The 27,963-nt window shown below is 37.1% G+C and overlaps 2 protein-coding genes across 2 annotated transcripts; both read right to left on the minus strand.

Moving 5' to 3' along the window:
• Nucleotides 1–1,768: 1,768 nt before the first annotated feature.
• On the minus strand, nt 1,769–25,344 carry fbln7 (fibulin 7). Its single transcript, XM_081350849.1, has 8 exons — nt 24,956–25,344; nt 23,471–23,633; nt 19,822–19,998; nt 11,290–11,415; nt 9,863–10,000; nt 8,537–8,674; nt 5,990–6,128; nt 1,769–3,433 (listed from the first exon to the last, which is right to left on the minus strand). The coding sequence occupies exons 1-8, from the start codon at nt 25,025–25,027 to the stop codon at nt 3,058–3,060; spliced, it is 1,329 nt and encodes a 442-aa protein (XP_081206975.1). The 5' UTR covers nt 25,028–25,344; the 3' UTR covers nt 1,769–3,057.
• A 413-nt stretch (nt 25,345–25,757) lies between these two features.
• Nucleotides 25,758–27,962, minus strand: LOC308682137 (uncharacterized protein; the record flags this gene model as incomplete). The annotated part of the gene is made up of 4 exons (XM_081351627.1): nt 25,758–25,882; nt 25,985–26,266; nt 26,343–26,618; nt 27,881–27,962. 4 exons carry the CDS (start codon nt 27,960–27,962, stop codon nt 25,758–25,760), a joined length of 765 nt encoding a protein of 254 aa, XP_081207753.1.
• Between the last annotated feature and the right edge of the window lies 1 nt (nt 27,963).

The raw sequence follows: 27,963 nt of genomic DNA on the forward strand, positions 1-27,963 counted from the left end.
ATAAAAACAAGGATGCGAGGGACAGACCTACCATCATCATTTTGCACACCTGTAAAAATAATAATAATAATATTAATTCTAAGGCATGTTTATAAAAGCTACTTTAATGTCCTAATTTCACTTAGGCCTAATCTTGGCTTAATCTAAGCCCTTAGCCATGTCTGTGAAACTAGGCCTTTAAATTTTATATTTATTATTTTCATCTATATTTTCAGTGAAGCCACAAGGGGGCATCCCTAACCAAATGGTAAGTAAAGCACTTCTTCATATACTTAATCAAAACAATGGATGTAATACTGTTAATTTCTGTATGTTCTATTCAATTTGAGGAATCTAAAGCAATTTGCCCGTAAACGTTTTTCTTTTAATAGAATTTTTCTTTTCATTTTAATCCATTCGCTTATCTCAAATAAGATTCTGTTAATTCAGCATCATATTTTGTTGTTGTTGATGAAATCAAGGGGAAAGTGTACATACAGCTTTTTCTCCTCTCAAAACAACCACAAGTCCGTAAGAGTCTTTCAGCTAATCCGTGAACTTTGAGTCTTAAACCAAGGAACATGACAAACAAACACAACTGTACCATGACCAGAACTAAACATAGGCAAGATAACAATCTACTTTTCCAATGGCAAACACATGTGGTTATAGTGATGCATGACATTTTCCTCCTATTGTTTCTCCTCTTATTTTATATCCAAGTCCAAAATAATGACTAATTTAAAAAAAACACACATGCACAAATCAATCTCTCAAACACTTCAACACCAGGTGTTTACTGGGTAAATTACATAGGCTACTATTGTTGAATTACATTTCAGTGAGACCTCACACAAAGCTACCGTATCATATGAATTCAAAAGATTGTTTTATGAGAACGTAAATGCTTTTTTCTCTATATGCTTTCAGTGAATGGAAAAGAGCAGCGTGAACATTCCTGAAAACCATCTGTTTTCCACAGAAGGAAGACAGAAATTCAGGTTTTGGAACGACATGAGAGTGAGTAAATGATTCCTTTCGTTTAAATGTTTGCTTATCTCTTCTTCCCTCAAATTGTCCATGTTTATTTCTTGTAGTGAAAGTTAAATGATGACTTTGGCCCTTAAGTTTTCTCTGGCAAATCCTCCTGTACTTAAAACCTTTTGAAAGGTTCAGAGTGGCCCGTTGGACTGAGAGAAGAGATGTTTCACAATAATTATGAAGAGATTTTGTGGTTGATGTGCATTGTCATTTAAAATGGGACCCGGCCGTCCTGAACATGTGCTTCTGGAAGCTTGTGGTTCTTTTGATCATCTTATTGCAAGTTAAAGCACAGACAGAGAGAGAGAGAGAGAGAGAAGGGGGTGGGCAGCCACATGTGGTCAACATTACTTTCCTTTTCTCTTTCTAGCAAACACGTAATTGAAAAACACATTGAGGAATACTCTTTAATTTCCTGATTGTTATTGTCCCCGGCATTCCTCTAATTTTTAAGGTTATGCTACTCGTCACGTGAAGGAGCTTCATATTTGATTCTGGAGATTCCAAAGATTTTCAATACTCATTTAAACCAAAATATGAGATTGAGAATAGAAAGCACTAAAAGAACAACATTTATTTGAAATAGAAAACTTTTCTAACATTATAAATATCTTTACTGTAATTTTTGATCAATTTAATGCATGCTTCCTGAACAAAAGTATTAGGCTAATTTCTTCTTTTTTTTACTTACTGACCCCAAAATAATCGATTGTTTATTTGCTGTGGTGAATCAAAGAAACCAGAGAGAGACATCAAAACTCTGACTTTATTTAAGAAACGTTCAACACGTGTGTGCAAGACAGAGAAATAAAACACAATAATGTGTGAAATAGCCATTGATTTCAATATTAGATACCAATCCTGATATACACTAGCATGAGCAGCAGACATGAAGAGCAATATATCATACTCAAATGCATACTTTTGAGTGATCAGACTTTGTTGATCTTATTATAAAACACCTAACAAACATAATGGAACAATTATTAAAAACAGGCCATTTTTCATGTACTGTAGTTAGATGCTAAGAAGTGCTGTTGTTCATTTCAGTCTGTCTAAGCATATTTACTAGCTGAAATGAACTTTACTGAAACTGAAGAAGGTAATAAAAACAAGGAACGACTCGCCGCTCTGTTCAACAGGTTTAGCTGATTTTGTGTCTGTCTTTAGACTTTCATTCTCTAGCACTTCAACATGGTCACATGGTCTTTTCCTCATTGACTGATCTAACCAATCATAAAGCTCTCCTTGTTGTTAATTCCCAGGAATTGCACCTTTCCCCCCACTTTATTTTTTTCTTCAACATGTGCATAATACACTTTCCTGTACGATTATTTTTCCACTTGCATTAACCTTTATTGCTTAATACGTAAAAAAAAAAAAAAACCTGCATGTTTTATGTCTGACCATTACTGTAGTTCTTGAATGAGATGTGCAATTGTGTCATTTTTGTGACGTAAGCAACACCAAACGTTAGGTTAGGTTAAATATCTTAAATGGAATAACAAAAGTCTTAATCATTAATCATTTAAGAGGTCTTAAATTTGAGGATGGAAAAATGGGAATCGTGGCCTAATGTGAATATTAATCTTTAAAATTTATATGAAATAGCGCTTAAATTACAGTAAGTAAAAGAATCTGAGATGCATTCTTTATTTTGTGATTGCATAGGACATGCAGCATTAATTTTACTTGTGCAGGTCTTAAAAAGGGTCTTAAATTTGATTTTAAAAACGAATAAATGAAAGTATTTTAACAGAGAAAATAATTTCACGCTTCACCTTTAACCACAAATGTACCAGCAGGTAAAGCAAAAGCATTTTTCTTTACGTATTAACTTAAAATATTAATTTGACTTCCATTTGAGCATGACTTTCCACTGTACTTCCCGTATTTTCATTTTTGCGCCATCCCAAAGTCAAATTCCGAGCCGCCTCTGAGAACAACTCTATCATTCAGCTTTAGCAATAAGGAAAACATTCTTTCCTCTTGGAGTCTAAACATCAACTCTGGATTTGGACAGCAAGCAGCCTCTCTTCAGAACTCGTAGGGTGAGATCAGGAGGTGGACCCGTGCCAGATGTTTGGCTTGGAAGGTGCGCTCGGCGTACTCGGACATCTCCACCTCCACGCTGAGCTCCTGTGGGCCTGGCATGGGCCGGACGAGGATCAGCTCTCCGGTCTGACGGTCCGAGCGCTGCATCACGAACGTGCTCCTGGAGTCTCCTCCTCCTGCGATGCCGAAGCGGAGGCTGTCGGGACCGGGCCGACCCGGGGCCGTCGCGGTGGCCATGCGGAACAGGGTGGCCGGGGTGCGCAGGTTGGACGGCAGGGACAGGTAGTGGTGAGAAATGGTCTTGGCGGCGAGCGGACAGGACCGGCTCTCCATGGGACAGGGATTCCTTTCACACTGGCTGTGGTGGAGGACAGAACATCAACGTTACCTCATTAACGGTGTTTGAAATACTGCACATCTGTTCCAAAATCCTAGTTTAGTAAGCACACACGTACACAGTCCCAAGAACTTTAGCAATCCCATTTCCACTACATGAGAAAAAAAATCATGCTTTGGCAAAAATACGACATGCTAATTCATTGAGATAAAGTTGAAATTGAGATAAGAAGCCAAAATTACAACATGAAGTCAAAATTATTAAAAAAGTTTTGACTGTAGGGCTGTGAAGCGATTAATCGCGATTAATCGCATCCAAAATAAAAGTTTTTGTTTACATAATATATGTGTGTATACTGTGTATAATTATTTTGTATATATAAATATACACACATGCATATATTTAAGAAATATTTGCTTATATATATACTGTATAAATATATATATATATAATTTGTATTATAAATAAATATAAATATTTTATATATAAATATAAATGTTTTCTTAAATATATACATGCATGTGTGTGTGTGTGTATATATACAAAATAATTATGCACAGTACACACACATATATTATGTAAACACAAACTTTTATTTTGGATGCGATTAATTATCACGATTAATCGTTTCACAGCCCTATTTGACTGTCATAAGTTTTTATCTCATTATTGTGACTTTGTATGTCGTAATTATACCTTATGAAAATGTTGACATACTAAGTCATAATTATGAGATAAAAGTCGAAATGTCACAATTTTATTTTTGCATTCCATAATTGGCTTGTCATAATTGTAACTTTTTCTCATAATTGTGACTTTTTCTCATAATTATGATGACTTGTCTCATTATTATGACTGTATATCATAATTATACCTTGGAAAATACTAAGTCATCACTATGAGATAAAAGTCTGAAATGTCATAATTGTATTTTTGTATCTTAGAATTGTAACTTTTTCTCATAATTATGACTTGTGAACATTTCAACTTTTTAATCTCATAATTCTAATTTACCAAAGCATCATATTTTTTTTTCTTATGTGGCGGAAATGGGAAAAAAATATGTTTTGCTTTCAGATGATGTAGTTATTATTAAAAGCATCTGCCAGCAGGGACGAACTGGACCATGCTAACCAACTCAGTTTCTTTTTGCACTACATCTTAACATGGGCTATGCCAGTTATGACTGTAAATATTTCTGGTGCTGTTACTGAGAATATAGCATGTGTGCCTAAAACTTCAAGGTTTAGTGACTCACAGATCACAGCCTCTCACATTTAGCAGGACACAAAGGGCCCATTCACAGCTTAAAAAACATCTTACATAATAAAACAAGCATAAAAGTGTCATACAAGAAAAACAAATGATTGTAACCCACTTAAATTACACCGCAAGCAAGTGGCAAGTGATTTAGAGGAGGCATGAGTGCTGTGAGGGACTCCAGGAGACACACATGTGTGTGTTAGCTCTGGAAACACAAGCTCAACAACATGCATTACTCTGTCATTTTCTCCCGGTCGAAATCGTCACATGCAAATCTGTGAGAAAGATAATTCTATGATTATTTACTCACACTCGTGTCATTCTGAACCCGTATACTGGTTAAAATAAAAGTTTTTAAATCACATAGATATTTTGTATAAAACAACAGTTCATAGTGATTACAGGCAAGTTTGATGTCATACGTTTCGGCTGGTTCCTCACATAAAGTTTTCGTATGACTTCAGACTTAACAGCCGCTGGTCCACTATGAACTGTCATTGACTAGTTCTATGTACATTGTATATATATACTCAGTGTATGAAGAGTTTCAGATGCAAAAGCCTCTAAGTGCCATCTGAAATTTTCTTCTAGAATGATCATTTTTATGAAGCTCGTATATTTAAGTTCAGTAATTTCACTTAAATGACAATTCATAGGTAATTTTCATTGACATTGAAGTGAAATTACTGAACTTAAATATACGAGCTTGATAAAAATGATCATTCTAGAAGAAAATTTCAGATGGCACTTAGAGACTTTTGCATCTGAACTCTTCATATATACACAGTATATACATACACACACACATATATATATATATATATATATATATATATATATATATATATGTATATATATATGTATATACATTCACACACACTCATCGGCCACTTTATTAGGTACACCTGCTCGTTAACACAAATATCTAATCTAATCATTATCTAATGGATCAAAGTGTACGTTTTTGAAAACGATACCGTTATCATCTCCATGCAAACAACAAAAAGTTGAGTTTGTGAAAACGGTGCCCGTGTGTATCACGTGTTCGGTCTACAGGCACACAGTGTTTCTTTTACAAAGTGACATCTGGCATATATTTTAATGGACACCTGCCATGGTGTTTCTTATTCGGCATCTCTGATTTAGATCTGTGTCTATGAGTGTGTCCTAAGCCAATGCACCGTACCGTTTATTTACTCATATTAAAGAAGTCACTGCTCGCCACCGGTGTAATCTTGTGTGTAAAGCAGGTTCTCCTTCAGATATGCTGCAGTGTACAGCTCGCTGAGCTTTAGCGTGTGTATGCTCACTCACAACGGTGACGTCTTGACGTAGCTGACGTTGCCGTGCGAGCGCGGACACTCGGGGTTCACACACTGGAAACCTCCTCCGGTGTTGATACAGGTGGTGCCACGGCTGCAGTTGTGCTGTTGTGTAAGACATTCATCCACATCTGGAGCGCCGGAGGGAAGGGAGACATCAGAGGAATAATACAGTGAAAGAGAAGAAGAATAGAGGAAAATAGTGAGTTTGCTACATGCAGGGCTGCTTGTTTTGACTGCAAATTTGATTTGCGTACAGGTCTGTGATCGTAGACGTGTTCCTGGCTGGATTTCTGAGTGAGATCATCTCTGAAACACACCGTCACCCGTGTTAAGATACTAAAGCTACAACCCATCTGACATACAAGATCCTTTCAATTACTTGTGTGATATCTAAAGTCTATGTATCCTTACAAAATAATTCTATTTTCATTTTTCTATATATCTGTATATCTCATATTTAAATGTTCTGCATCATTGTACATCTACACACACTAATGCATGCAAACACTAATGAAGAACTGGGGCCGAGGCCGTGGTCGAGGAGGAGAGCAGGGTGGAGGAGACATGGTGAGAATTCCTCATTTTTGATTGGATCATCACCATTAGGATCTCAGAGCACTCTTTTTATATGTCGTCATATGTCTTGTAGCAGGAATCTAAAGGGCCGCCCAGTTTCCAGAAGAAGCGTCCAATCATGAGCCAGGAATTCATTAATCAACATACGGTTGAACACAATGGGAGGCACATTTGTAAATATTTCCTTGAGGGTCGATGCATCAAAGTAAGCTATTACAAAACTATAGTACAAATACATCACACAAACATGGTTCATTTAATTAATATTTGTTAAAAATGTGTTCCCATTATTTAGGGCGACCATACGTCCTGTTTTTCCAGGACATGTCTGGCCAGGATTTCGAGATCGCCCAAAATGTCTGGGATTCGGCTTTTGCTTTCTACAGTCACCATTCATTATGTTTACATTATTACATTATTTGACACTGACACGTATGTGCCAGCTTTGCAGGTCATGCATTCTGCTTCACACGGATCCCGACCGAGACGAAAACACAGGAATTTTCTTAGAAATGCTAAAACGCACATCAACCGATCACTTGTTTAGCGTTCGTGTAAACACTACATTCAGATTCACCAATCGGCATTAATTCAGTCCTATTGAATCAAAAGGTGTGCATGTAAACAAAATGAATGGCGACGATAGAAAGCAAAATCCGAATCCCGGATATTTTGGGTGATCTCGAAATCCCGGCCGGACATGTCCTGGAAAAAGAGGACGTATGGTCACCCTACATTATTATACTGTATTTGTTGATAAAGTTCTATGGTTTGCATAAAACGACTTTATCTTGCTGGAGTTTATTGCGCTTTCTAAATCATATTCCTTTCCCCCCGGTGTCTGTTAGATTACAGCACTGGAGTAGAGACTATGTAGAGAGCACTATGTATTGTTCTTCATGCGCACTGTAACTGAAATTTAAACTAAATAAACTGTTGCATAGATATAATACACTAAGCATCAAATATCTCTTCACAATGCGAAGCGCTGCAGGCTGTGACTTCGTGTTGCTTCAAGTGCATCATTCTGTGCATAATCGCTTTGCCGCTCTAAATTGGAGCCTTTCATATTATAATACTTAGGGGAGGTTTAAACACCTGGGGCAAGGGGGCGTGGCCTATGGGAATATCACTCATGGGCAACGCCCCCTCCCCCTGGGAAATGGGCCTGCCACCACAGCTGGAAAAAAATCCTAGAGGAAACACTGTATATATTTATTGAAGTGTTCAGATGCAAAAGCCTCTAAGTGCCATCGGAAATTTTCTTCTAGAATGATAATTTTTATCAAGCTTGCATATTTTAGTTCAGTAATTTCACTTAAATGACAATTAATAGGTAATCTTCATTGCCATTTAAGTGAAATTATTGATTTTAAAAATACGAGCTTGATAAAAATGATCATTCTAGAAGAAAATTTCAGATGGCACTTAGAGGCTTTTGCATCTGAACTCTTCATATAAAATTCAGCCCGCCAAAGTGTCTAGTAGGAGTGACTGCGTTACACGCCCCTGCTGAATTACACACGCATTTGGCGGTCGGCGGGTGTTAATGTCAAGCCCTGCTGACAACACAGACCCAAGAGCTGAAATCGTTTGCAGGACTGATTTATATCAAGCAGAAGAACTCCCTCACCTTTGCTCTCCAAACGTTCCTCCAACTCACCAGCCAAAAACTGAGTCAAACGATTTTCCTCCACATCCTCACTATTTGTCTTCATCTACCAGCTTCATTTACCCCTGGAGGTCTTTGTAAGGTGTCCAAATGACTTTTACAGAGTATGTCCGGCCTGTTGCACTTTCAGATTCAAACAACTACGAATAGAGGGTCTTTCAGCAAAGAACTTTCAGGTTTGTGGATGAGTAAATAATGTCAGTGTTTATTTTTAGTTGAACTATTTCCTATGGGTGTGAAACACTTCTAATCTGAAGCGCTGTTTGTCAGTGTATGTTTCTCACTCACCCTCACAGCTTCTTCCATCGGCGAGCAGCTTGTATCCGGTGGGACAGGAACAGTGGTACGATCCCGGGACGTTTACACAGGCATGGCCGCACAGAGGCCCTCCGCGGTCAGCCTTATACACCTCACATTCATTCACATCTGGACACACATGCACACATAATAACTCAACGTATGATTAAATGACAGGAGAGAGTGACGGAAAGAAAAAAAATACATAAAAAGCCTGATGGAAAATGTGCTTCTCACTACTTCCAGGATTGCAGGAAAAATATGTTTTTACTGAACATTGATGGAGCAGCAAATTTTGAGGGAAAATAATAAATCATTAAAGCGTTCTGTTTTGTTTAATAATAATGTAAATGTATGAGTTGGCGAGGGGGGCCTTTTGCCCCGCAGTACTGATACAAATACAGTTAGCTAAAGTAATATTAACAAGTTGATACTGGTTCAAAACAATAACTTCAGCAAAGTTTGTACTATTCTCTGTTTATTTTGGTCATTTGTTTTTGTTCAAGGGGTGGTGTAATGCCCTTTTCACAAGATGAAAAATAAATCTCTGATGTCCCCAGTGTGTGTATGTGAAGTTTTAGCTCAAAATACCCCACAGATATTTTTGTAGACCCAAGAAGAAGTGCAACAGGACGTCTCTGAATGGTTAGTTGATGAATTTATGTTGCTGATGTGGAGTTAACTATCTTCAATTAGCATATTCTGTCATGATAACTCGTATAGGAACTGATGTGAGATGCACACAGAGTGACTTTCTATTGCATGTGAAAAGACGGATGCTACTGTACAGTTTGAGCTGACTCACAAATGTGCTCGACTACAACAACTCTTCCTCTTCTCAACATGGAGTGTGTGTTCCGGGGGCGGGGTTTATGTAAATTCTAGGGTTGGTGATGTCACTAACCCGGGAGGAATGTGGTGTAGTCTCTACCAGCCGTTTGTTGTAGTCCTTAAAAAGCAATTTCTTTTAAAGCAAATATCTCCCTTTGCTTTGAACTTTGAGCGTCGTAACTTTGCAGATGTTGTTTATGCTCAAACAGCAACATTACACACTAACTAAAGTTAGATAAGTGAAATCATAATCAACCACCCCTTTCAATAAATATACTGTTTATTTAAAAAAATGCTGAAAAATTATTCTGAAAGCTATCTCATAATAATGTCATTTGGATTTACAGTTACAGTGTGATAAAATATACTTTATTGCTAAATTATACAAATACAAATTGCTGCAAAATGATTAAATGTAATGTAATGTAAATGTCTCAAGCGATATCCTTGTATGTGGTTGTTTGAAGCTATGAATCCTGGACCTACCCTGACAGATGCTGTTGTCGGAGGTGCCGCTCATGTGGAAGCCGGCGTCACAGCTGCAGTGTTGAGCTCGGTCCACTCTCGCACAACGAGGCTTGCGGCTGAAGGCTGGGTCATTCATGACACTCCACTCCGGAGGGGCTGAGAGAGAGAGAGAGAGAGAGAGAAAGGAAATTTAACCTCCCACAAACACTCAGACCCGCATATACAGCAATGAAGACAAACATTCACATGCATGCTTTCATTTATGGACCGGAACACAGGTTAAAGGTGAAGTGTGTAATCACATTTGGAATTGCAAAAGTATTTTTTACATTTTCTGAACAAAACAAAAAATGTGTTGCAAAAGTCGCCACCTAGTGGGCAGTGTTGGGGTAACGCATTACATGTAACGTGCATTACGTAATCAGATTACTTTTTTTGATGTAACTGTTATGATGAGGCAGGAATGAAGCGGAGAGAGAATCCATATGCAAGCATTACTTTTAATAAAACAAACAGGTAATCCAGGCAGACAACAGACCACAGAACTTAGGACAGGAACATGGAAACAGCTACAACGACCGACAAACAACAACTGAAGCACAGAGGTTTAAATACACAGGCAAACAAGCTAAACAAGATAACAAGGGGGCGGGGCTAATTAGAAACACCTGGGGAGACTAATAAACAAGAAAATCTACAAAGGACTACAAAACATGGCACAGGACAGGAAATAACATAAATCTACACAAGACAAGGGGAACAAAAGACAGGAATCATGACAGTAACGAGTAAAGTAGTGCATTACTTTATAAATGTACACATTAATATTTGTTAATTAAATGTAATGAATTAGATTAAACATTTTTTAAAACTGCTAAATTAAAATGATCTTCTCCATCCGTGCACGGTAACAGATAAAAAGTAACAACACATTAGTTTTGACTATCAATAATAAGAGTTACCATAGGTAGTATAACCTGTAATGTTGAGAGAACTTGTGTATGGCATACATCGCTCGAAGGGTCAAGAAATATTCAAACTCTTATAATATTCTAATACTCTTCTATATTCTAATTCTTGTTGTTAGCATGTTTCGGTAACACTTTATTTTACAGTGTCCTTGTTACATATGTTACATGTACATACTATAGTAATAACAGTAAATTATGCATAATTACATGCAAGTAACACCATAACCAAATCTTAATCATACCCTAACTCTATAGTAAGTACATGTAGTTGCTTAATACTCAGTACTTAAATATATAATTACACTGTAACAATGACACCTTAAAATAAAGTGTAGCCCATGTTTCTAACGTGAATTAGTGTGTCCTCTATAAGCCGCATGATTTGACACCTAATTAAGGTGTATTATGTTACATAGGCTATGTTTTTGAATGCATTAATCACTTAAAGAAACAAAATCAATTAAAGAAACAGACCTGTCTGCGTCTGGTATTGACATTGACTCCCGCTCCAGTTGTGTGGACAGGTGCACTTGTACTGGTTCAGAGCCTCCGCACAGGTGCCACCGTTCTGACACGGGTTACTGGCACACACACTCACATCTGTGTGAAAGACAACAGCCAAGTCAAGTCAAGTCGTGTTGCCTTTAGTTTAATAGCACTTTATACAGGGTGGGCCATTTATATGGATACACCGTAATAACATGGGAATGGTTGGTGATATTAAAGTCCTGTTTGTGGCACATTAGTATATGTGAGGGGGCAAACTCCTCAAGATGGGTGGTGACCATGGTGGCCATTTAGAAGTCGGCCATCTTGGATACAACTTTTGTTTTTTCAATAGGAAGAGGGCCATGTGACACATCAAACTTATTGGTAATGTCACAAGAAAAACAATGGTGTGCTTGGTTTCAACGTAACTTTATTCGTTCATGAGTTATTTACAAGTTTCTGACCACTTATAAAATGTGTTCAATGTGCTGCCCATTGTGTTGGATTGTCAATGCAACCCTGTTCTCCCACTCTTCGCACACTGATAGCAACACCGCAGGAGAAATGCCAGCACAGGCATCCAGTATCCGTAGTTTCAGGTGCTGCACATCTCGTATCTTCACACCATAGACAATTGCCTTCAGATGACCCCAAAGATAAAAGTCTAAGGGGGTCAGATCGGGAGACCTTGGGGGCCATTCAGTGTGTGAAGAGTGGGAGAACAGGGTTGCATTGACAATCCAACACAATGGGCAGCACATTGAACACATTTTATAAGTGGTCAGAAACTTGTAAATAACTCATGAACGAATGTTGAAACCAAGCACACCATTGTTTTTCTTGTGACATTACCAATAAGTTTGATGTGTCACATGGCCCTCTTCCTATTGAAAAAAACAAAAGTTGTATCCAAGATGGCCGACTTCTAAATGGCCACCATGGTCACCACCCATCTTGAGGAGTTTGCCCCCTCACATATACTAATGTGCCACAAACAGGACTTTAATATCACCAACCATTCCCATGTTATTACGGTGTATCCATATAAATGGCCCACCCTGTACAATAGAAATTGTTTTTAAAGCAGGTTCACAGTAATAAACAGAGAGTAACAGAATTGCATGATTCGAAAATGTTAAATGGTCCTGAAAAATATTCACACTTGTGCTCCTTGCGGTCAAAAATGTCATCAAATGTCAAAAAATTTCATCTAGTGGAAGCGTTTGGTACTGCGGCCACACAAAATCTTACTGAAATTTGGAACACAGCTTGTTTAGATTTATGGCTCTGATTGTCTTGCAGTTTTAGAGTAAAACGTGTTATTGAAAATATATATTTCATAATGCAATACTTCAAAATAATGCAAACTTCAAAAATGAGAAAAGGTCCAATTTTGCTGTAAAGCAGCTCTAAAATCACAAAAGTGTCATTATTCAGCTCAGTTTAGTTCAGTTCAGTTCAATAACTGTGTAAAGAATTAAGTTCAGTTCATCTATAACGATCTCTACTGAAGATACTGATGACGTGTCATTATTCAGCTTGGATTTGGATTAATTTGAGTTCAATAACTGTGTCGATTTTGCAACCTTTATCAGTTTTGATAAACGATTGATTCAGCTGTAATGCAGAAGACTTTAATGCAGCTCAATTCAGTTCAAGTTTTGTTCTCATCTAATAGTGTCAGTGCTGTTACATCATAAAAATATTGCTGAATATTACGTTAAAGTTCCTAAATAAATGCTGTCCGAATGCTAATGATGCTTATCATCGTAAATCTATCCTATTTTTAGGACCATTAAGATGTTTTGAAGTGTGACATTTATTTTCATGATAATTGACCCACTGATGCTCTTCGGTCAAAATTTACGTTTTGTTTTTTGTATAATTTTTTACAGAATCATCGAAATGGTTCGAAACTTGGTAAAGTTTTTGGCACTTGCTAGACAATAGACATGATTCGAAAAGGTTAAATGGTCCTGAAAAAAACAACGAGTCACTCCACATGGTCAAAAATGAGCGCATTGGAAATGAATGGGAGACGAAGTGATCTAGTGGAAGCGTTTGGTACTGCGGCCAAACTAAATCTTATTGAAAGCTAATTTTTTTAGATATCAACCTCAAATTTGGAACGCAACTTGTTTAGATTTATGGCTTTGATTTTCTTGCAGTTTTAGAGTAAAATGTGTTTTTGAAAATATATATTTCATATAAAAATTTTAAAAAGTATTTTTGTGCATTTTTCATAACAATAAACGTAAAATTCAATCACTTTTTAAAAAATGTTTTCAATTCAGCAATAATCTGCTAAGTTTGATCTCTTTTTCAAAGATTGACACTTGGGCCAAATGTCATCTTTGAAAAGAGATCAAACTTAAGTCTGTCGCTCTAAAGCATTCAAGATTTACGACAGTTTAAGTTGGAAATGTAATTTTCAGGTCTATGCTCAAAAAGTGATTAAATGGATTATTAAAACTATGGATTATTATATAATTTAGCACCATAAAATCCCATAAATACAAAATATTCAATAAAAAACATTATTGAACTAAAATATAGCACATATAGTACCTGAGGGTTAAATAAACAATATATTACCGTAATGAATCTGGACCTGTTTTCTTTTTTCATTTTGCCAATTTTCATTATTCGTAATAATTATTTCTATAGTATTTTTTTATGAAATATGGAATAGTAAAACATGTAATACAATGATTTTTTTAAACTTAAATCAGTGATTTAATTCAACATAAATTAAAGGCAGTACAATATAATGCTTACCATGACATACTTTTTAAATACAATTTAAATAATATTTTATGCATTGTTTAAAGTAATGAGAATGGGTAAATATGCTCTCATGAAAATAATATCACAATGCAAAAAAAAAAAGAAAAAAAAAAAAGTTTCTTTTGATTTTGGGGTAAAATATATCCCAAAAATGAGATTAATCCTGAATGGTCGTGTTTTGTAAAGCCACTAAATCCGGAATACCGTCTTTTTATCATGGATTTGCACTCCTAATTAAGACAGAATGAAAGAAATACTTGAAATGTCCCAGATTCTTATCTCCTTGTCTGTACAGAGCTGAGGATTATGTGTCCATGGAAAACACCTGAATTGTTGAAGGAATTAAACGAGCCCACATTCTTCCCTATTTCCTGTACAGAATGAAACAGTAAAATGAAACCGCTGGAATGTTAACAACGGAGTGGAGAAACAGAGGAAAGCTGGGTTCATCTAACCTGTGGTTCTCTCACAAGCCCGCTGTCACATTCACAGTGTTCGTTTGAGTCCCTAATCGTAAACGTTTGAGAGGTCGGTTAGGTTTACAACAGCTTCTGTGCCACACAACATCTGTCCACGGCAGCTGCGGGCTGCAAACTTCATCTGCTCTCGATGGGAATTTACTGCCGATGCTGTAAATATCATTGATGGGCAGTGAGAGCATGCTTGTACAGAAGAAGCGTTAACACATGTTCCTCAAAGATGAGGAGATAGAGCTCTGTTAGCTACACATGTTAGGGCAGAGATCCCTGAAGAGCTGATCAAATGATCCTTGAAACCACTTTCTTTTGACTTGACTTGAGCTTATTTCTATAATAAAAGAGTGCAACTGCTGTGGTTTAGTATCTGGTTTAGATGATTCCAGAAATATGCCAAAGGACAGATTTGCTTCATTGTGCAATAGTCAAAAACACTATATAAAAAGAAAAGCTGTGGAATCAATGTTTTAAATGCTCGATTTCAGATCAATGCATTGTGATTGTTAAGGTTTTGGGTTTTATACAAAAGTTTGTTTTATGATTTCTTTTCTTACAGGGGAAATAAACACAGACTAGCACCATCAGGACTTAAAAGCAGATTTGTGAAGCAGTGTTATTTTTTGTAGTATTTATATACATTATTACAATATTTTAAATTCAATTTGTTACCGTATGTGCCTTTGTCATTTTTATTTTTTGTTTCAAATTATAGCTTTAATCTATTTTTAGTTGTAATAATTTTAGGATTTCAACTTTAACTTTAACTGTATTTGTATTTTAATCTTTAAAACTTTAATCTAATATTTGTATTTTATTTTGGCTTTTATTTTAATTAACTAAAAATATCTGTAATATTTTAATAAATAAAACTAATGTAAAGCATTTTTGTTAAAGCCAACATAAATTCCCATATATATATATATATATATATATATATATATATATATATACAGTATATATATATATCACAGTAGAGTAATGAAAAAGAGGGTGTTTTGCTTAATTGTTATGAAAATAATGTCACAATGTAAAGTTTACATTTTTTACCATAAGATGTTTTGATAACAACACTAATGTGAAAGTGTTAAAGCCAACATAATTCCCATATATATCCCTACTTTAAGACACTTTTTCATGAAATTTAAACACAAATTCTCATTACCATCGGGACACTTTCCTTTTGTGTATGTGTGTTTGTAATTTCTATTATTCTTCTATGTAAAAAAGTCTTTATTTTGTGTCCTTACGAGAGGGTTTAGCGACTCAAACATGAGGGACGAGTCAAAATGATTGTCTGTGGTAATCAACATTGTGCCAAAAATGCTTTCGATACGAGTTTCTACAAATAAATCAAAATTTCTAGAGGGTGAAAAAAAAATACAGTTGTCCAGTTAAAGAAATGTCCAGTTAGACATCAGACACAAGGACATTTAAGTAGGAAGAAGTGAATGAGAAAAATTAGGTTTGAAAATCTAAAGTTTTGACTCTCCAGCCAAAGGAATGTTTCTTCGACAACAGTGCTCACGATCCTTCTCCTGTTTATTTTCTTTCCCAGGAGGCTTAAGCACGAGAATTTGCAGATGTAAAAGGTTCACTTCACATCCCTAAACTATTTCAAAACTCTTTATGAACATATTTATGTGTTTTCATCCACTCTGAGAGGTGCTTTCGGAAGCAAAACTCTCAAAATAGACTCACTTACTCCCACCTGCAGAAACATAGACATTACAGCGTCTGTGCTGCCTTTCAAAGCCAAACTCTCCTCAAACACACACACACCCCTTTCAAACACACTGCGGCACGCACGCCCCGTCCTACTGTACCACTAGGAATGTCCCGAACGCTGCCAGCAGCGATATTAAAGGAAGTCATCAATAGCATGCTTAGCATAGTTGCGTGCCATCGGAGCATGGGCCGCTTAATGAGATGTGTGCATGAGCTTAACCTCTGCCCACTGAGACTTTACACACACACAGTCTGAAGCTGGACTATCATAATAACATTTTCTCATTTTAGAGAAGTGGAAGTATGGGAATGACTTAGTGAGCAAAACATGAAAACTCTTATACTCTATATTCTTATGCTTCTATGTTTCGATTCCAGTTCTGCTCATGAAGTGCATCCTGGGAATGTGTTCAGACACTATTGAAGGAGGAACATGCGTGATCTTTATGTTATCCTGTTTCCACAAAATCAAACAGGTCAGATAAAGGAAACATATGAGATATGCAACGATAAGAAACATAGTTGCAACTGTAAGAAATAGTCACAACTTTTATTTACTAGCCTGGAAATCCAGACCCAAATCTGAAAGATTAATGGTCTGGCATCGACTAATGAAAATCGGCCGGCTCGAGGGGCGGCAACAAGCATGCATTTAAAAATCTCACTGCACGCAATTGGATAACACTACGACCAATCACAACAAGCCCCATACGCTTAGCTACCAGTGGAGCTAACTGGTAGATTAGACTCTTGCCGTATCCGGTCGGCAAAACAGCAAAAACGCCCTTCTTGCAAAGGAAGGATTCGAGCGCCGTCTTCTGTTCCTCTTTTAGATAAAAAGCCAAGTCTAACTCGTTCATTGTAGCGGCCAAAGCCGTTTCAAGCAACTGGTGTTCATCCATAGCCATCTTGCAGTGTTTACTAATGACTTCGACGTCACAGCGCTGTCGTCATCTCGCCTCTGGCCCGCCTATATCAGATAACCCGATGTGATTGGTGCAGCTCGGATACAAGGGCATATTTAATGAGCATCATTACTCGACACCAGAGTAACTCGCTGAGCAAATTCAACTTGTGCTCTCGCGAGAACTCTGGATTTCCCGGGTAATTATTTACAGTATTTGTTTTTATTTAATTTAATTTAATTTAATTTAATTTTAGTTACTTCACTTTTTACTCAACTTACACTTGTTTTATTTCAATGAAACATTTCTTATTTCCAAACCTTTCAAGATCATGTTTAATAGATGTAGTTAACAACACAAATATGAATATATATATATTCAATATTCAGAGTACAATAATGAGAATGGAGTGATATGCTTCATTGTTATAAAAATGCTATCATAAAAAGGTTTAAAATAGTTTAATTTATTAAATAGTTTAATTTAACATTTTGCATGATAATTAAATCCGTATTAGGCATTTGGACCTTTCAATTTTGTGTATGTGAAAACTTATTTTTATTTAGAGTATTAATTTTTCCTTTATTTAAATTTTTTTTTACTTTCAGGTGGAAATGGGTTCCCATACCTCCTCCTGCATCCATTAAAAATGTTATTAAAATAATTAAAATCTTGTCTCACAGAAACTTTAATTTATGTAGAGACAAATTATGTTGGTAACATGTTACAATAAGCTCCCATTAATGTTAGCTAATGCATTTACTAACGATGAGCAATGAATTTGTCACAGTATTGTACATCTTTGTTAACGTTGTTTAATACAAAAACAACTGTTCATTGTTAGTTCACGTTAACTAATGTAGATAACTTTATTGTGAAGTGTTACTATTATGTTTGTCTACTTTGTTTAAAACGTTTGTTTTTGTCAGTCACATGTTCTCCTTTGTCTTAGTTTCCCGCTAATCATTAGTTTCTATGGACACTGATTAATTGTCACAGCTGCTTATCATTTAGTTAATTATCTCTGTCTATTTAAGTTCCCCTGTTTGTATTACTCACTGTCTGGTATTGTTTATGCGTAGCACACAGTTTCATGTTGTTTTCCTGTGTTCAATAAAGCTAGCTGTTATTGGGAAATACTTCTTCATCTTCGTTGACCAGGGATTGTTACACAAATGTTTTTAAGATTACGGGAAACACAAGTTCAGTCGAGTGTGTCCAGACTTTTGTGTGGTAGTGTATCTGAAACTTGACCTATGAGTCTGGCTCTTTTTACAGTAGCCCTGCCAGCTGAGTCCAACCCGAAGCATGAAGGCGTTGAGACGCACCATGGACAGGAATGCAAGTACAGGTGTTTTTCTGCGTCTCGGGACACTTAATGCTTCTTTAACGAGCGCTTCATTCAGTGCAGCTCAGAGGCGAAGAATGCCTCTCTTTCTTCACCCACTCCTTATCTCTGTGCCTGTGTGTGAGTAGTGTTCGCTTTAGCTGTGGTGTTCACAGTCAGTTTCTTTCACAAGCACGGGTATTCAGGCACTATCTCAGTAGTGTCACTCTCAGTGGGATTTCAGATTACCCAACTCACAATATAATGTGTGTCTTAGTCCAGGAATTCTGCTCAATAACACAGATATAGTTACATAGCAGAGAATGTGTGAGGTATGTCTGATGATGATGCATGCTGCTTTATCTGATTTTTGAGTTTCTAAGCTACTTTAAAGCAACACCAAAGCACTTTTCCTCTTCGGTCCCCCTACAGGTCGGAAGCGGAATTGTCCATTACCGCTGTCGTAAATAATTTAGCCTACCGTCGCACGCACGCTATTTGTTTATCCAGCACCGGCTTTGGAAATAACGATGTCCACAGACGAGGTAGAGTATGTTGCATGATTTTTTGAAAAGTATGATGTATTGCGACATCAGAAACGGCTCTTTTTTTATATAGGCTCCACCTATCGGCTATAGTAACGCTTGCCGTAAAGCAAGTCAGATTTGTAGTTTCTTACGTCTCATTTGAACTACAGATCCGCTACCCGATCTGGCGAACTTGCATAGTGCGGTTATAGCCGATAGAGGGTCGCAAAGCGAATGCAGAAGTGCCGTTCACCGTTACGAGTTGATGAACCACTGAAACCATTCTGGAAACATTATTTTAAGGTACAAAAGAATCTTTGGTGTTGCTTTAAAACAAAGCCTAGTCATTTAAGAAAAATCTTCAACCTTTTTCAGGTCAAGGTCTCTGGGTAGTTTAATATGACTATAACAGATCAATATTATTATCATATTATTATTTTATATATTACCATTTAATATTCATATACATAATTTTTATCTTTTTATATATATAAATAGATATTATATATAGCCAGATATATATATATTGTGTGTAACAGTACACAGAAGTCACGGTTCAGTACATACCATAGTTTTGGGGTCACGGTTCAATACGAGATCGGTACGTTTACATGCCAGATTGCTTAAAGTAAAAAAATGAAGGAATTGTTGATTTGTTACCCTACACCTCCTCTAAAGGTTAGCACAGGACAGTCTGTTTGGACCTGAAACAGTCCAGCAGTGATGTTCTCAGTGTATGATGCTTATTAACTTGACAGTTTTTGACGCACCTTTACAGACGACACCGGCTCCGCTCCAGGTCCCGTTCTCCTGGCACACGCGTGTCCCCGGTCCAATCAGGCGATAACCCTGAGAACACGTGAAATGAACCTCATGACCCACCAGGTGCTTCGAGCCAAACTTTCTGCCGTGGGCCGGAGCCACCAGAGCTGGGCATGAGAACTGGGCTAGAGATGAAAACACAGGAGAAAGAGACATAAAGAGAGGAGGAATGTCAGAGCAGAGAAGGGTTACATGAGGGACGGAAGTCACGCATGCTGAAATGTTGAGATATTCTGCCTGAAGGCAGGCACATGTTACTGAATGTGGGAACCGTCATGGGAAAAGATTCATGGGAAATGCCTCATTTCATACAGACAGCTTACGAATACGTGAACAATAGCACATGGACCACGCAGAAAAACAAGAGCTGGTGCTTGTCTGTTGGTTATGCCTTCTTGAAGTGAACATGAAGTTAACTAATAGTAAACTAATATTATCTCAATGAAACTAAAATAACACTGATCTCAAACCTGCTCTACAATATTTTTAATTGAACGCTTTGTTTCATTCCAAAATATGTCACAACACGGAAATAAAATATATTGTTGGTTTTCAACTTTTTAAAAATCCACGTTAATACCATTGTGCATTTTCTGTGTAATATGTGAGACGAAACAACTAATGCATGTTGGATTATTATTTTTATTTTATTTTTTTAATGTTGAATAAATACAGGACACTGGGCGTAAAAAAAAAGCAAGCAACAGTTATCATGTTTTTAAAAGGGATTGTTTTTTAAGAAGTGAGAAAAATGCACAATCCTGTCACATCAGCGCATAAATGTAAAAGATGATCGGTAGTTTGTCTCATAATCTACATCATTTTGTCCTGTCAAGCACTGGCTGCTACTAACACCAAAGTAATTCTTGATCATGAAATGTGCATCAACGTGAGCCAAACGACACAGCCTCACATCCGACACATTCACATTACCCGTAGAGTAATCCAGACCTTGGACTCCTTTCCAAACCTGAAGAACCAGCCAGACCACTCATTTGAAGGAAGGAAGGAAGTCATTTCATGCTTATAAAATACTAATAGATTTCGAGAGATGTTGGATTTGTTGGAATTTTGCAGCCCTTTCAACTCGTTTATTAGGATTAATAAATCCTCTTTGCCAGAATTACTGTCCAAAAACAATTTTTTTTATTGACTGAATACTTTTATCGCCAACTAACACACGGTCTTTCGTTCAAAAAACATATTTGCATGGGTAAATGTTTGATTAAAGACCCTTCTGTGTAACTTCCTGATTAGAAGAACGGATTTAAACACAAGGCTTTAGCCAGAAAACATATTTAAAGGAATAGTTCACCCAAAAATGAAAATTATGTCATTAATTACTCACCCTCATGTGGTTCCAAACCAATAACACTTTCGTTCATCTTCAGAGCACAAAAGATCTTTTTGATGAAATCTGAGAGATTTCTATCTCTCCGTTGAAGGCTACACAACTACCACTTTGACGCTTCAAAAAGTTCATTAAGAGATCATAAAACAAATCCATAAAAAAATGTAGCCGTTTAGTCCAAATTTTCTGAAAGTGACACGATCGCTTTATATGACGAACAGATTTAAATTAGGCTTTTATTCACATAAAACAGAAGTTCAACCGAACCTGCTTGACGCGTGAGAACAAGCCTCATTGGTTCTTGCTGAAGCTCAAGCGTGCTGTCATGAATGATTATGAATGCTGAAGTACAGAGCAGTGTAGCCTCTTAAAGGGATGGTTCGGAGTAAAATCAACCTAGGGTCCTTTGCACCATGACCTCGAGCCAAACACCCCCCAGAAGCCTTTTTTCCCTTGGTCGAACATTATTTAAGTTAGAGCTTATTTAGAGAGATCAGCCGGATGGCTTAGTGCAGGCGCTAATGGATCCAAGGTTGTATCTCATAAATTACCCCACTAATAATGCCCAGAACGGTACCAAACTTCTACAGTAGTACAAATAGGTTCTGTACTCATAAAACGAGGCATTGGAAAGTTTGTAAGTACATCAGGAGTTTATTTAAATAACACTTGCCTGATGGCTAATGCTACCGCTAACCCGGACGTCGACGTCACTTCAGTGATTTAGGAAAAGCCTGTAAAAGTCCTTTGCAAAACTCACAAGTGTAAGGGAAAAGCTAGTGAATTTAACACTCCATAGAAATATATCCAAAAAATTTTTTTATTTTTTCCAAAGTGTTGACAACTTAGTGTTAACTAATAATTGTTGCAAACTGGCACTACCAACAAAATATGAGTGCATTCCTGGAACCGGGCGTCATTACACTACATCCTCATGCATCGCTTACTGCCAGGACTTTTACAGGCTTTTCCCAAATCACGGAAGTGACGTCGACGTCCGGGTTAGCGGTAGCATTAGCCATCAGGCAAGTGTTATTTAAATAAACTCCTGATGTACTTACAAACTTTCCAATGCCTCGTTTTATGAGTACAGAACCTATTTGTACTACTGTAGAAGTTTGGTGCCATTCTGGGCATTATTAGTGGAGTAATTTACCAGATACAACCTTGGATCCATTAGCGCCGGCACTAAACCATCCGGCTGATATCTCTAAATAAGCTCTAACTTTAATAATGTTCGACCAAGGGAAAAAAGGCTTCTGGGGGGTGTTTGGCTCGATGTCATGGTGCAAAGGACCCTAGGTTGAAATTACTCCGAACCATCCCTTTAAACAGTCTGTACATTTTTCAATTTCTCAGTGCCTCATTTTTTTATAGGCTTAGATGTCATATTAAATATACCATCTACCCTGACTAAGGCTATTCATCTTCCGATTTAGGGCAGCTTGCATATTTTTATTATGTGTTTTATCTAATATTCATTTATTTTTATTTCAGCTTTATGTTACCAACAATTATTTCTGATATTTTTAGTTGTATTTTTAGTTTTAGTTGTAAAAAATATAACAACACTGGCCTCAAATCCTGAAGCAGCCTGCAGGGTTACATCTTTAATACACAACTTTGATGTATGTTTTACGGTCTGGAGTTGACGCCAGCAACTCCAGATGCCTAAATGACATCACACACACACACACACCTGCTCCTCGTGGAATCAGTAAGTCAGAATTAGAAGTATATAGGGTACAACGGGGCTATTTTGTGACAAAGGTCTTGTTAATAATTCTCAAGTAATTAAAGCTTTTTATTAAGTTTATTAAAGTTTATTTTTTATTAAAGTTTTTTATTAATATTTGAACAAAAATGAATTCTTTTATTTATCAAAATAAACCAAAAATAGAACAAACTTTGCTAAAATGATTGTTTTGAACAAGTATGAACTTATTTGTATCAGTACTTAGTGCCTTTTGCCCCATGCTGGTTTTACCCAGTGTTTCTAAGGGGAAAAGACCTCATAGATTTATATGATTTTTTTAAACAAACTACATTTATGATTTATTTTCATACTAAATCTATTTCTGCATCAATGTCCAATAAAAGCATGTATATTTTTCTGTGCTCATATATGGGAGAAGTGAAAAGCACTTCATTCTCAAGGTGTGCCTTTAGCCCCATTGAACCCTACATGTAAAAATAATGATTCCTCAGAGATAATGAGATATGTGACTATGCCATGCGTGACTTACATGAGGACTGGTCTGCTTGTGGGAACTTGGACACTGAGTTTTGAAGGTTGGTGAGCTTGGATTTCATTATCCGAAGCCCTTCGGTGAATCGGATCTCCTGTCCTTTAAGAAACTTCTCTATTTGACGCAGGATGCCCATCACTCGGTGCTTATCCATGCAACCCTGAGGCACAAAAGTGCACGAGTTAAGAAACCATCCAAGCACCTGGTTACAATTTGATGGCAAGCAGTTATCCCGAAATTACAGAACACAAGCTCATATGGAGGAGATATTGGACATCTAAAACGATCGCAAGGAACATTCCCACTAAACGTTAGCTTTGTATGGAAATGAAAAATGGCACACATGAATTATCAAGGCCAGATGTTGTGGGTGATGTCATGGGGACTCCTGTGGGGCATGACATGAAAGCTCAGGCCAGGGTTTAGCAGCTCATCGGTGTGCCAACACACAACCAAGTCCCCTTAGAAACACAAATATTACTCCAGCAACGATTTATCGAAGCGATGTTGTCCCAGATGCATTTGGGCCGTGTGTTCGGTCAGTGGGCAACCTCTAAGGTCCTCTCCAGGAACCACATGTAAGCGTCTAATACTCTTTTTCTCTTCAGCGGCTTGATGGCAGTTGTACAAAAAGCTGTTAGGCAGATGTCTCTGCGACCTCTGTCCAAAAGGCTGGTCTCCTGTCTGTTATTCATGGCAGTTAAATACAGACTCGTTAGAGGAGAGAGGAAATGTATTGGCTTTAAATTTCACTAAGCATTTGCCATGGTAAACAAAGACCGCGCTAATCTGGATCAAACACAAAAATGCATCTGACATATTTAATGATATAACTTTGTCTCCTGTAGTGGTTTCAAAAACTTTTTGGGCACACTTAAAATGTCTGAATGCCATTGCACTAGATTAGAGAAATTATTTTGCTTTATTGTTTGTTATATTTTTTATATTCAATTATGTGAACTACACCTGTGGTTCACCTGAGAGGTAATGACTTCATAGATCCACTAAAAATAAAATTTCAAGACATTGAGCAAACAATGATAAAGGAAAGTAAAGAGAGTGCAGAATTTATGCACAGATGATACTTAATATTTAGCTTTTATTTTTAAGTGCGATTTAAGTGTCCAACATGCTTTTGGGGCCTCTGTAAATTAACATTTTTATTTTTGATAACTAAAATAGCATGCAATGTGCATTCAGATAAATGTAGGGGTGAATTCATGTTGATTGGGACACTTTTTCCCAGTCATCTCATTGGCAAAAAGTGTCCCAAATGAATCAACCTGAATACACCCCAACACACAGTAGCCTATATGCCTTGTCAAATGTTTTTAATTGAGACTGCTTTCATTACCAACATTTTTGCAACATTACATGCATTATAGGCTTTGTTTATATATTATATAAATATTATAAAGAATATAATTAATTATGTTATAGAAATATTAACCTAATATTAATTTAATATACGAGAATACTTACTTGCGTTGCATCATTACAGTTGCACAGTGATAAGACGTTTAGCAGGAGAAAAACTGTGTATGATAAATTCATCCTCCTGTATCCGAGTCAATATAAAACCGCAGAATTGTCTTCTTGTGTCGGTTGTTTTTAATCCTCAAGTGTCTTTACGGTTCCAAACTGTGCAGACTCAGTCTGATAGTCACTGAAACAAGCCTGAGAGGAAATGTTTGATAAACGGTTGCAGAAGTTGGTAAAGATGCTCCTGTTCTCCTCACGAAGACTCCACTGAGCGCATGAGGAGTCGTGATGTCTGATTCGCGATTTGTTCTTTTCGATCGATTCTTTTAAATGATTCGTTTGAACCGATTCGTTAAACGTGGATTCCTCTGTGAGCGCAGCATTCATCTGTGCATCAAAATGCCACTTTGTGAATTATAACAGTGATACTGTGCAGATACAGATATAAAACATATGTAGCCTACTACATCTGATGCCATTTGTCTCCCAAATCTTCAAAAAAATGTAAAGGTAGAGAAGTTGTATTTATTGAAAGACATGTCAGATTTTTGGGGTTTTGCTGCCACCGGATGTTCAGGGTGAGTCTTGCACAGCAAATATAGAATATTTTATTTTATTTTATAATGATTAAATGACACTAATGTATGCAAACACTGATTTACAGAATAAATATTACAATTAAACATGAAATAAAAATAATTTAAAGATCCTCTGATGGATTAGATTACCTAAATCAATGAATTCTATACTGTGCTCATCTACTGAAGATGTACATATATACTTCAGTTTTTCAAAAGCATAATTATAATTGAGAATGCCATGTTCTTCTTAAAATCAGGACAGATGTCATGATGCCCAACAGGGTCCCGAGAGGTAGTGAACAAACCCAGTAGAGATGTGGTGTGTGTGCAGCTGGAAACTCAGGCCCTTGAGGAAAGAGCAGAAGGTGTGTATTATGAAGGCAATGTATTACTTTTTTAATTGCAATTTGTATTTCATCATTTAAAAAAAAAAAGTGAATGAACTCACTCCACGCTTTCATTGTGGGTTCAGCCATACTACTGTGTCTCACTTCACATGTGTACTCGTCTCCAGTCCGCGGGGTGATAGTCATGTACTTGTACACTCTGAAGGTCCAGTCTTTGCTATACATTAAGTCAGAGGTCTCTACCTTCACAATTGACTTATGGCCATTTTGAAAAAAGTTTATTTCAATGTCACCAGGGTAAAACCCCGTGGCATAGCAGTAAAGGACATTTGCTTGTCCTTCTTCCTCAGGAAACTCAGTATACACATTGACTGAAGGGCGTACTGTGGACAAGCAATATAATTAGATTAGTAAAAGATTCTACAAAACAGAAGCAATTTACTTGATCATCAGATTTACCCAAAAGTGGCTTTGATGAGTTTGTTTCCTCTTTGAGTTTTTCCAGGTATTCAGCTTGTCGATAGAAGCCCTTTGTCACCTCGCCCAGGCAGAAAATGCTGTCGCGCTTCTCTAAAACAGAGAATCCGGCGCTTGCACTGGGACGTAGGGCAAACGTTTTATTTTCCTGGTCAAAGTATGCAAATACGCTGTCATTCACCAAAACAACAACTGCCTGATCCATGGATCCGTTTCCCATCATGCGAGTATAGGCCAGGACATTTACTGTATGGTAGTCTAAAAAGAAAGAGAGTAATGATAGGGAATTGATCGGTTTGTTATTTATAAATATGCATTTCTGTTAGGACCACTATCGTCAAAGATGATTGACAGATAGCATACAGTTTGGATTTGCGTTGGTTCTGTTCTGGGCAAGAAGAGCAGGGAGCGCAGCGATAACCCTCATAGGCTAAACCGATTCATGTTCTTAATGACAATAACTTAATGTAACAACAACATAAATCAAGTGAAAAGACAGTCTGATTTGAAGAGAAAGGCAAAGTCCTGACTGGACGAGAGGAGGAGCTGGGGATGGAGGAGGGTAAATATTCTGCCTTCACATGCCATCAGAAATTGTACTTCCCACTTCTGAAGTCGTGATTACCAGCTCATTGCATTCAAGTGCTTTGTTTTCTGAAAGAGCAGGAGGTCACCAGGTTTATTCTTACCTATTAACTGGGAAAATCTTATTAAAGCCAAAATGATATTTAGCGTCCCATTAATTGGCAACCATAAACATTCACCGTTAGCCTATGCTATATAGTCATGTAATGGACGTATAGGCTAGTAAGAGCTGTGTGTGTAAACCTCACTCCCCTGGCCCCAAGAGGCACGCTAGCACCTGATGCTAGCAGCTGTGGTCTTTAGCATGCTTATTAGTGCACCCGCCTCCCAATGCCGGAGACTTTGGTTCGAATTCTGCTCGGAGCGGGTCGAATAAGACCGGTTACAGTCAGTGGAATTTCGGTAAAAAACAGGCTATTATATATAAACAATATGCTTCAAATGATTATTCATGTATGTAAATGCACTACTGTTACGTCCAAGGACCTTTTAATAATTTTTTTTGTGTTATTTGAGTTTAAGAAGTTTCAGTGGAGTTTGTATTTCTCTCTCTCTCTCTCTCTCTCTCTCTCTCTCTCTCTCTCTCTCTCTCTCTCTCTCTCTCTCTTTAAGGACAAGACAAGGCGATGTAGCGGTTGTGGAAAAAAATAATAAAGAGTAGCAGTCACAGCAACTATCGTTCTCCCCTCGCCATGCAAGTTTGTGTCTCTTTTATCTCAGGAACTCGGGTATCAAAAGTATCCCGAAGTTCCCAGTGGTAAATACGACTTGAGAGGAAGTTCATGTCGAATTTTTAACCATGCAGGAAACTCATAATTTACGACAATTCCGATAGCACTGAAAGCAGCATTAACTCCTGAGAAATGTATTACATTTATATGCATAAAAGATTGCCTGACAGTAAAAAGTAAAAGAAACCGTTATGAATCATTTACCTGTCCACATTGTGATGATCTGTGGATACAGCAGAAGAGTTAACACAGATGCTCGGACAGTTAATATTTCCATGTCTGCCATT

The sequence above is a fragment of the Scardinius erythrophthalmus genome, assembly GCF_964197995.2.
Source record: "Scardinius erythrophthalmus genome assembly, chromosome: 21".
NCBI lineage: Eukaryota > Metazoa > Chordata > Actinopteri > Cypriniformes > Leuciscidae > Scardinius > Scardinius erythrophthalmus.